We start from the raw sequence: 11,211 nt of genomic DNA, 5'->3' as shown, positions 1-11,211 counted from the left end.
TGTCAGTATCTTTAACCTGAAGAAATCGATTGATTTCAATGCTGAGGAAGTAAAAACTCTGAAGCAGCAGAACGCAACATTGAACATTCAGGTTGCAAAGCAGGAGAAGAAACTCACTCAAATGGAATCAAAGGTCAACGAGAATGACCGATATAGTCGGAATCTTCTAATTTTTGGAATAGCAGAAAAATCTGACGAGAACATCAAAGCAAGAGTGAAGAACATTTGCAGGGCAATAGGAGGAGCGAAGTGTTGTTGCAGGTTCTCTGGATGTAGTGCACCGCGTAGGTTGGCTGAGAGATGGGGAAACAACCAGCCACCACGACCAGATTCATCTCCAGGACTGCGAGGAATATGACATGGAAAAGTGCAAAGAAAAATGACTATTTAAAGAAGAACAACTTGAGGTTCAAAGAGGATCTGACAGCATTTGACAAAGAAGCTCGGAATCGTCTGTGGCGGATGATTGAGAGAGCAAGGAAGGAAGGGAAAAGTGCATGCTTTGCGGGAGCTAAGGCTTTTGTTAATGGAAGAGAAATTCACGCCGAGGCCTAGTTTGTTGACTGCTGGATTTATCAAGTGAGTTGTGCAGGACTGAGTTTTATTTGCATCTGATAAAACTATATTTTTTTGAGGAAAGAGCATTGTTTGTGTGAGCCAAACTTTTTATATATATATTTTTTTTTCTGTCAGGGAAATTCGCACTGACACTTAATGTTAGCTTGATGACTATTAGTTTATACCAATCTATGGTACAATGTTATTTGTAACTGTATAAAAATATAATTTAGGTGGTGGAAGAACTTTTATTTTTTGTGATTCAAGTTTACTATTCTTCATCTAGTCACTGTGATAGTAAATGTCCCATTTCTGTTTTTCCCATTAATGCCAGGGGAATCCGTAATATTTTGAAAAGGAAATCTTTAATTTTGTATTGTAAGGGTAAGAGTGCCGACTTTTTATTTAATTCAAGAAACTCATGCCTGTTCCACAGATACTGTGTTTTGGAAGTGTCAATTGGGGGAATGATATTTGGTTTTTCATTTGGTACTAATAGGTCAGCAGGTGTCGCTATTTTAAAAGGCAACTTTAAGGGGTCACATACTGAGTCATGAAGCAGATCATACAGGCAGATGGATTATACTATTGGTAGAAGTCAACCACGTTCAATTCATTGTTGTGAATACTTATGCTACCGATAACAAGTCAAGTAACTGTATTGTATTTAGAGACATTGAGAGGAAAATAAATCAAATTGTCTAAATTTCCATTGGCCAAAGTAATATGGGGTGGAGATGTTTTGCCTGTATTTATATTATACGTTTTTTGGATTGACATACAGAATTTTGTTACAAAAAAAAATTGGGCCGGTTGTACTATTTAATGGTTTTGATTTGATAATTTATTTCAGAAATTCTGACATGAAGATGTAGAATATTTAATTCGACTGCTAACAATACTAGGTACAGTTCATATTTGCAAATTGTCTAATTCAAAACCTGTTTTCACTTTGAGTTTAAACAATATGGCACTACTCTAACTAAAAATAAAAAACAGAAAGGCAATAACTTTTTGTATTACTATTTGTTTAGGATTCCTGGCAATGTAAATAGTTTGTTTGCTTGTTTACACGTGCCTATTCCTCTTTGTTGATATTTGTTAATAAGAAAATAAAATAAAAAATAAGATATTCGTTTTTAATGTCCCGTTGGTAGAACAGTCAGTGATTGCACATTGGCTAATACAACAGATGGTAGAGGCAGGTTATCCACCAGACTTAACTCTCACAAGGCACCCTGATCTCCACCCCCTGTATTTCTTTCATGTGAATAATGGGGATTTGGGCCTGGTCTGGGGGCAACATTACATCCTTCCCGTCCGACTCGTTAAAGAAAGAAAAATTCCTTTGTCCAGTTAAGAGTAATCCTTGATGTCCAGAAGCTTTTTTCAGTCATAAGACCACAGCATCAACATTATGGTAAGAATAAGTTACAATGTGAAACACCACACAATTGGTTAGGAGCCCCTAAAACAGCAGTCATCCCCACTGGTGTCATTGTGTTGTGACACCGCCGATGACCCGAGGCCACATCTTGGTTTTATTTTTACCTTTCAGTTAGGTATATACTTTGCATTCAAGCCATAGTTTTGGATAATTTTTCACGTGTGGGTCTCTTCTTGTGGGACAAAACCACACATTTTAAAGTGACGTTTTGTCCCCAGCACAAGGTGCACCTATGTAAGGATCACGTTTAAATCGGCTTCTTGATATGCCACACCTTTCAGGTGGATGGATTATATTGGCAAAGGAGAAATGCTCACTAACAGGAATGTAAACAAATGCGTGCACTATATTTGAGTAATACGGTTTTTGTGCACTTGGGAAAAATGTCTGGGATTTATTTATTTTGCTCATGAAACCCAACACTTTACAGTCTCAACACACCTCATGTTAAAATTAAACTCAAATGACCCCAAAATGTAAAATACATATGAAATGTGCTTTGATTGTACAGCATCAAAATTTAGTTGAATTCCAGGACCATCTACACATTGGAATATAATTGCAGAATTAATATTGATAAAATCATAGAGCAGTGTGGATTCAAGTTTAAAAAATAAATAAAGTTGGATGCTTCAACATTCTACACTAGATGGCAGCAGCACCACAACCACTAAATAATGACTTCAGAGTTCGACAAAGTCGTTTCTTTTGATATATATTTTTTATTGTACAGAGCTCAGAATCCCGTGGAAAAACCTGAAAGAAAGAAATTCACAACATGAACAACAGAAAACAAAACGTTTTTTTTTATTATTATTTACAACTAATAAACATTTCCAATAGTTTGTGTAGTCAGATTTACACTCATAAAAATACTAAAAGATGTCAGAAATCTCGTCAAGGTTTTTCCTTGATGCCACGCAATAACAAAAATAATCATAAGCCCAGTTTCCCTTTTAGGATATTGATTCATCTTTGGTAACAGCTTAAACTAGTGTGCCGTAAACCAGCTGCTTTTAGAAGGGACTGAAACCAAGGTAACACCCCAAAGGGCACCATAGAGAGAGGGCCAAATAGGGAGCCCATAGGAGACACCCACCGCCTGGGATGCTGGGAAATAACAGGACAAACTGCTCTACAATAAATCAATAATGTGCGGTTGACAAATTCAATGGATTTTTTTTATTTTACTTTTCTATGTATATGATTTCAACACTGAGCCGTATAAACCAGAGAATTCATAATAGTTTCCCATCGAAATAGGAAATGGGATCTCGGTGGAATTACAACCGGGTCCAGAATTACAACCGGGTCCAGAATTACCCGGTTTTGCGACGGTGTAAAACGCACACCGTTTTCACTTCATATTCAGAACGCCAGTAGTTCACTTTGTGGTTTCAGACAAAATTGGCAAATTTTTTTCAGACTGGTTTCACCAGAGTCGATAAGATGGGGAAAAAAGTTGATCATCATTAACCACATTGTGTAAACTAGAAACTGGACACTTAAGTAGAAAATAATGACTTTAAAAATGATTTTTTTGGGGGGGGTTGAATTGGACCGAGCTGAGAAACTGTCCCCTGAGACTGTCCTGATGCTGGAGCGACACTGAAACACCCAATTCAGCCAATCGAGATCTTGCCGATTCCATAAAACGTAAGGTGGAAATTGCCTCGCCTACTCATCTTCAGGACCTGCGTTTACTGACATCAGGGTTGCGTCCCAACACCAGATAATTTTAATAATTAACTGGTTGATAAACCGAAATCAGGTTTTGCTAGAACACACAGAGGTGGGTAGCTCCCCAGGAACGGGAGTTGAGAGCCCCCGTGGAACAAATGTCTCACCATCGCTTCTCTAGTTCATCCTCCTGACGAGTCTGTTGATCTGGTCTTCCCTGTTTCCAGCATCTCCTCCCTCCACAAAGTGAGTCGTCTTCTTGTTCATGCCGCCGCGGGGCGTGGACAGTTTGAATGGCCACAGGAAGTTGTTGGCAGGCTTGAAGTTCTTTCCGACCGTGTAGATCTCATGGATCAGGTCCTCCACACAGATGATGCCGTATTTACCTGAGGGAGGGGGGGAAGAGGACAACGCCAGAGTGAAGAGACGGCACGATTCTTCAACGAGAAAATCTGCAGCCCAAACTACTAAACCTTCACCCCGACACTGTTTTAGTAAACAGCCGAGGGATGGAGAAATGTAAGGACTCAAACTACCCCTCTAATGGATAACGGTCTGTGTAGACTACCCCTCTAATGGACAACGGTCTGTGTAGACTACCCCTCTAATGGACAACGGTCTGTGTAGACTACCCCTCTAATGGATAACTGTCTGTGTAGACTACCCCTCTAATGGCTAACGGTCTGTGTAGACTACCCCTCTAATGGATAACTGTCTGTGTAGACTACCCCTCTAATGGCTAACGGTCTGTGTAGACTACCCCTCTAATGGATAACTGTTTGTGTAGACTACCCCTCTAATGGATAACTGTCTGTGTAGACTACCCCTCTAATGGACAACGGTCTGTGTAGACTACCCCTCTAATGGATAACGGTCTGTGTAGACTACCCCTCCAATGGATAACTGTCTGTGTAGACTACCCCTCTAATGGACAACTGTCTGTGTAGACTACCCTCTAATGGACAACGGTCTGTGTAGACTACCCCTCTAATGGCTAACTGTCTGTGTAGACTACCCCTCTAATGGCTAACGGTCTGTGTAGACTACCCCTCTAATGGATAACTGTTTGTGTAGACTACCCCTCTAATGGATAACTGTCTGTGTAGACTACCCCTCTAATGGACAACGGTCTGTGTAGACTACCCCTCTAATGGACAACGGTCTGTGTAGACTACCCCTCTAATGGACAACGGTCTGTAGACTACCCCTCCAATGGACAACGGTCTGTGTAGACTACCCCTCTAATGGATAACTGTCTGTGTAGACTACCCCTCTAATGGACAACGGTCTGTAGACAACCCCTCTAATGGATAACTGTCTGTGTAGACTACCCCTCTAATGGATAACGGTCTGTGTAGACTACCCCTCTAATGGACAACGGTCTGTGTAGACTACCCCTCTAATGGACAACGGTCTGTAGACTACCCCTCTAATGGATAACGGTCTGTGTAGACTACCCCTCTAACGGTCTGTGTAGACAACCCCTCTAATGGGACAACGGTCTGTGTAGACTACCCCTCCAATGGATAACGGTCTGTGTAGACAACCCCTCTAATGGGACAACGGTCTGTGTAGACTACCCCTCCAATGGATAACGGTCTGTGTAGACTACCCCTCTAATGGACAACGGTCTGTAGACTACCCCTCTAATGGACAACGGTCTGTGTAGACTACCCCTCTAATGGGACAACGGTCTGTGTAGACTACCCCTCCAATGGATAACGGTCTGTGTAGACTACCCCTCTAACAGTCTGTGTACAGTAAATGGGATATCTAGGTCCATTAAATTAAGCATTATCCAAACGCAGTTGATTTTTCAATGTGGTTTCAGACAAATTGGCTTATTTTTTTTCAGACTTCAGTTTCACCAGAGTCGATAAGATGGGGAAAAAAGTTGAGCATCATTAACCACATTGTGTAAAAGTTTATAAGATGGGAGTAAAGAGGCATCCTAGCGTAGTATTTAAAACTGGCGTTCACTTCTCAGAGATAGAGATGTAGATGGTATCTATCCAGTCCCATACAGGACTTCTCAGAGATAGATCTACCTACATCTCTATCCATCCAGTCCCATACAGGACTTCTCAGAGATAGATCTACCTACATCTCTATCCATCCAGTCCCATACAGGACTTCTCAGAGATAGAGATGTAGATGGTATCCATCCAGTCCCATACAGGACTTCTCAGAGATAGAGATGTAGATGGTATCCATCCAGTCCCATACAGGACCGGCAGCCCAATTCAGATCTTTGTCCACCGATTGACCTTTTAACCAACCAGATGAGCTCTTTGCCAATAACTGGGCAAAAGATCAGAATTGGCTTCCACTGCCTGTGGGAAAAAAAAACACAGCCGTACAGAAGTAAGCGAAAAAAAAGTATACCCAGGGCCTTCTCGATCAGGGCGTTGTCCGTGAGGGCGATGCGCTGCTTGGTCATCCTGCCATGGCCACGCTTGTAGATCAGCTCGCGCACAGACTTCAGGTTGGGGTACCTGGGAGACACGACAACAAACACGATCAGTTATGTACTTAACACCTAGCTTATGGTTGCCATTTTACCCAGCTTCATTCAAAAGATATATATTCTTTTTCGGGGAGCTTTGAGACAACAACTGAAAAGCGTTAAACTAATGACATGTATTTGCCACCACATAGTGAAGTCTCGTCAAACCAGCGAAAAATTCCTGTACGAAAAACAACACATCAATGGGGTCATTTATACCGGGCATGCCACAGAAGTGTGTGACTGGTTTACTGCAGTTAGAGAGTGCCATTAGTAGTATCTCAATGTGGTTTCAGACAAATTGGCTAATTTTTTTCAGGCTGGTTTTCACCAGAGTCGATAAGACGGGGAAAAAAGTTGTACATCATTAACCACATTGTGTAAAACCTCTGGAAAAACGACAGCAGTTTCAAAGTGTACCGTCTTACCTTAAATCAATGGCAAATAAATTGATATATACGAAACAGAACCCACAAGATATGGATGGGGGATTCAAATCCAAGCCCAGAGGTCCAGAGTGTTGCTGGTTCTGTTCTATTTTAATTTAAATTAATTAAAATGCACCTACTATGTGTCCCAGGTCTAAATCAGTCCCTGATTAGAGGGGGGGGGGGGTTAACAGTCTGTTAAAATTAGTGGCACTGGACTTGTTACCCCCTGGAACTGAGTGTCCACATTCAAGCAGATGGTCACGGCAGCCTTACCCCCAAGCGATGTAGGGCTCGGCGATCCTCAACATGTTGATGGAAGCCTTGTTCAGTTTGACGAAGACTCCGTTGAAGATCTGACGCAGACGCATGAGCTGGAGGACCTTGCGCACCTTGGGGCTGACGCCGTTGATACTGGGGGGGGGGGGGGAAAGGTAGTTACACTTGTGTTTTCAGAACTGTGCCAATAATCCATTTTTCAGTCCGCTTTAGTTTACACTCAATGTGGTTTCAGACAAAATTGGCTTATTTTTTTCAGACTGGTTTCACCAGAGTCGATAAGACGGGGAAAAAAGTTGATCATCATTAACCACATTTGTGTAAACACGAGGTACCCATTACCCTACGAGATCTTGAGCCCGTCTGGTTTTCTGTTCTACCTGATAATTAATTGCATATCCTTGTGTACTAGATCTAAATTAGTACCCGATTTAGAAATAGCCCAGTGGAACTGGCTTAGAGACCCAGAGTTGAGTTTGAGAGGTGGCGACATTACAAAGACAGGAAAGTGACATTCCCAAGTGACAACACAAAAATAAAAAACATCTATGTGACTGTAGATTGAATAGTACATGCATCTTTGTACCCAGCACCTGAGTGAAAATGGTGAACAAGCCACTGAGATAAGAGGCCATTCTGACAATGTCATTTGTCATGACACTTTCAGCCCCCCCCCCCCCCCCCCCAAAAATAAACTTACCCCCTGATCCTGATGACGAAGGCCAGCTTGGGCTCAGCTGGGACGTAGAAGTTCCCGACCTTGCGGGCTGTCCGCCCCATGCGGATCTCACGACGGTACATCTCCCGGTACTCCTTGTGGTACTTCTCAGCCCTCTTGTAGATCAGGTGCCTGGTCACCTTGCGAGTCTGGGGATACAAAACATCAAGTATGAACCAGAGCACTAAAGCTGGGGGGGGGGGGGGGGGGTAACACGTGGAGTTACCTTCGCAAGATGTTTTATGCTTGATGCTATCTGATAGTGGATAGCTAAATATTACGACTGGGGGGGAGCTTATTTAGGCCATCGCCAGTAGTTTCTTTCAATGTGATTTCAGACAAATTGGCTTATTTTTTTCAGACTGGTTTCACCAGAGTCGATAAGACGGGGAAAAAGTTGAGCATCATTAACCACATTGTAATAGAAGTTTGAATTTACTGGGCATCCTTACTTAACACCAGATAAGGTTAAGCTATTTTCCCCAACAACCAGCAGTGGGCCAATGCCAGTACATCAACTACGTATTCTAAAACAGCGTCAACGTGGAAACCTGCTAGTTAACTAACTAACATAAAAAATAAACTTACTTTTTTTTCGGCAAGCATCTTCTTGATACGCATGGCCTTCATAGTGGCGAAGGCCTTCCGCCTTTTTAAAAGGCTCTCCGGGACCGCCGGAACCTTCTTTCTGCAACCCAGATTCAGAGGAACGGCAACGTTTTTAATACGGTAGCCACATGGCAGTGTAATAGTTACCTGACTTGGTAACGTTAACTAGTTAACCGTAAATCAGACAACGGACGGGGACAAATGCATTTTGTAGTATTGTGGTCGACCAAACAGCAAAATAGTCAGAAAACATTCGCTACACCCATCGACAATATATCCGTAACACTAAAGAGCCATGCATAATAACGTTAGCGTGAAACGTGCAGATGCATTCGCAAACCGGACGTGTTTTTTCTGCCCACATCCAATCATCCAAATAAACACAAATATCGTAGAGCAGAAAACGATATTCTCAACACTACTGATACGAACAACATGTTTGTTAAACAGTAGGTACACCATTTTATGTCAAATGACTTATGATATTTGTTAAATCGGTAGATGGACTTAGATTCTGGCAGAGCACAAATCACTCACTCTGCGTCCGCCATTGTGTCCACCGAGAAAGAGAATGTCTCTGGTGCGCATGTGTGAGTTAAAGGTTGAAGGACACCGGTCGTTGTCTATTAAACTGCCTGAACAGAATTAGCTCCTGCCGTTGATAAAGAAGACTGTATCCACTATATCACAGATAGAAGGATTAGTTAGACATATATTTTAGTACATCTTCCAATATATTTGATGATTTTTTAAATGTATTTTTTATCTATAAATATTGTTTTATTTTACAATTTAAAAAAAACATTTTTTTTTCTCAATAATAATAATTTACCAGAAATATATAGTTATTGCATGTAATTATAACTGATGTGTACATGGTTTTATAGGATTTTGGATGACTTCACTTTAGTTTCATAGCTTTAAATCAAACTGGCATTTTGTAATTAACAAAAACAGTACAATCTTCATCAGCTCTTGTACAGGTACTACTTTTACAGCTAAGTTATCTTTAGAATGCTTTATTTAACTAGGGCAAGTCAGTTAAGAAAAAAGTCTTATTTTCAATGACGGCCTAGGAACAGTGGGTTAACTGCCTGTTCAGGGGCAGAATGACAGATTTTTACCCTGTCCCCTCGGGATTAGATCTAGCAACCTTTCAGTTACTGGCCAAACGCTCTAACCACTAGGCTACCTGCCTCCTCTAACCACTAGGCTACCTGCCTCCTCTAACCACTAGACTACCTGCCTCCTCTATACTCTAACCACTAGGCTACCTGCCTCCTCTAACCACTAGGCTACCTCCCTCCTCTAACCACTAGGCTACCTGCCTCCTCTAACCACTAGGCTACCTGCCTCCTCTAACCACTAGGCTACCTGCCTCCTCTAACCACTAGGCTACCTGTCTCCTCTAACCACTAGACTACCTGCCTCCTCTAACCACTAGGCTACCTGCCTCCTCTAACCACTAGGCTACCTGCCACCTCTATAGTCTAACCACTAGGCTACCTGCCACCTCTATACTCTAACCACTAGGCTACCTGCCACCTCTATAGTCTAACCACTAGGCTACCTGCCACCTCTATAGTCTAACCACTAGGCTACCTGCCACCTCTATAGTCGAACCACTAGGCTACCTGCCACCTCTATACTCTAACCACTAGGCTACCTGCCTCCTCTAACCACTAGGCTACCTGCCACCTCTATACTCTAACCACTAGGCTACCTGCCACCTCTACACTCTAACCACTAGGCTACCTGCCACCTCTATACTCTAACCACTAGGCTACCTGCCACCTCTACACTCTAACCACTAGGCTACCTGCCACCTCTACACTCTAACCACTAGGCTACCTGCCACCTCTACACTCTAACCACTAGGCTACCTGCCACCTCTACACTCTAACCACTAGGCTACCTGCCACCTCTACACTCTAACCACTAGGCTACCTGCCACCTCTACACTCTAACCACTAGGCTACCTGCCACCTCTACTCTCTAACCACTAGGCTACCTGCCACCTCTACACTCTAACCACTAGGCTACCTGCCTCCTCTACACTCTAACCACTAGGCTACCTGCCACCTCTACACTCTAACCACTAGACTACCTGCCACCTCTACACTCTAACCACTAGGCTACCCTGCCACCTCTACACTCTAACCACTAGGCTACCTGCCCCCCCTACACTCTAACCACTAGGCTACCCTGCCACTTCTACACTCTAACCACTAGGCTACCTGCCACCTCTACACTCTAACCACTAGGCTACCTGCCTCCTCTACACTCTAACCACTAGGCTCCCTGCCTCATCTATACTCTAACCACTAGGCTACCTGCCACCTCTACACTCTAACCACTAGGCTACCTGCCACCTCTACACTCTAACCACTAGGCTGCCTGCCAACTCTAAACTCTAACCACTAGGATACCTGCCTCCTCTAACCACTAGGCTACCTGTCTCCTCTAACCACTAGACTACCTGCCTCCTCTAACCACTAGACTACCTGCCTCCTCTAACCACTAGGCTACCTGCCTCCTCTAACCACTAGGCTACCTGCCTCCTCTAACCACTAGGCTACCTGTCTCCTCTAACCACTAGACTACCTGTCTCCTCTAACCACTAGGCTACCTGCCTCCTCTAACCACTAGGCTACCTGCCTCCTCTAACCACTAGACTACCTGCCTCCTCTAACCACTAGACTACCTGCCTCCTCTAACCACTAGTCTACCCGCCTCCTCTAACCACTAGACTACCTGCCTCCTCTAACCACTAGGCTACCCGCCTCCTCTAACCACTAGGCTACCTGCCACCTCTACCCTCTAACCACTAGGCTACCTGCCTCCTCTACACTCTAACCACTAGGCAACCTGCCACCTCTACATTCTAATCACTAGACTACCAGCCTCCTCTACACTCTAACCACTAGGCTACCCTGCCGCCCCAAAAAGTCTGACTGTTATTTTATTTTATTTAAAAAAGAAAAAC

General features: G+C 43.1%; 1 protein-coding gene and 5 non-coding genes across 6 annotated transcripts; all 6 read right to left on the bottom strand.

The window, feature by feature from the left end:
- Window positions 1-2,707: 2,707 nt before the first annotated feature.
- LOC139420130 (large ribosomal subunit protein uL30-like) lies at window positions 2,708-8,790 on the bottom strand. The gene is made up of 7 exons (XM_071169875.1): window positions 8,763-8,790; window positions 8,205-8,304; window positions 7,599-7,765; window positions 6,896-7,033; window positions 6,071-6,180; window positions 3,853-4,071; window positions 2,708-2,761 (listed from the first exon to the last, which is right to left on the bottom strand). The coding sequence occupies exons 1-6, from the start codon at window positions 8,774-8,776 to the stop codon at window positions 3,863-3,865; spliced, it is 738 nt and encodes a 245-aa protein (XP_071025976.1). The 5' UTR covers window positions 8,777-8,790; the 3' UTR covers window positions 2,708-2,761; window positions 3,853-3,862.
- LOC139420741 (small nucleolar SNORD12/SNORD106) lies at window positions 3,394-3,488 on the bottom strand. Its single transcript, XR_011635529.1, has one exon. It is a non-coding gene; the product is annotated as a small nucleolar SNORD12/SNORD106 (small nucleolar RNA).
- LOC139420743 (small nucleolar SNORD12/SNORD106) lies at window positions 5,504-5,600 on the bottom strand. The gene has a single exon (XR_011635531.1). It is a non-coding gene; the product is annotated as a small nucleolar SNORD12/SNORD106 (small nucleolar RNA).
- On the bottom strand, window positions 6,475-6,569 carry LOC139420742 (small nucleolar SNORD12/SNORD106). The gene has a single exon (XR_011635530.1). It is a non-coding gene; the product is annotated as a small nucleolar SNORD12/SNORD106 (small nucleolar RNA).
- On the bottom strand, window positions 7,121-7,215 carry LOC139420740 (small nucleolar SNORD12/SNORD106). Its single transcript, XR_011635528.1, has one exon. It is a non-coding gene; the product is annotated as a small nucleolar SNORD12/SNORD106 (small nucleolar RNA).
- On the bottom strand, window positions 7,942-8,034 carry LOC139420744 (small nucleolar SNORD12/SNORD106). Its single transcript, XR_011635532.1, has one exon. It is a non-coding gene; the product is annotated as a small nucleolar SNORD12/SNORD106 (small nucleolar RNA).
- Window positions 8,791-11,211: the final 2,421 nt, after the last annotated feature.

This window comes from Oncorhynchus clarkii, chromosome 11 (genome assembly GCF_045791955.1).
Source record: "Oncorhynchus clarkii lewisi isolate Uvic-CL-2024 chromosome 11, UVic_Ocla_1.0, whole genome shotgun sequence".
NCBI classification, from domain to species: domain Eukaryota; kingdom Metazoa; phylum Chordata; class Actinopteri; order Salmoniformes; family Salmonidae; genus Oncorhynchus; species Oncorhynchus clarkii.
Note: the sequence above shows the minus strand (reverse complement) of the source record. Positions and strands in the feature narration are given on the sequence as shown.

What these genes read in the sequence shown, in the direction of transcription:
- LOC139420130 (XM_071169875.1), bottom strand. An exon ending in TTCGTCATCAGGATCAGGGG is followed by an intron (nt 7,034 to 7,598) that starts GTAAGTTTATTT and finishes CCCCCCCCCCAG; the next exon opens with TATCAACGGCGTCAGCCCCA. An exon ending in CCTGATCGAGAAGGCCCTGG is followed by an intron (nt 4,072 to 6,070) that starts GTATACTTTTTT and finishes CCCCTCCCTCAG; the next exon opens with GTAAATACGGCATCATCTGT.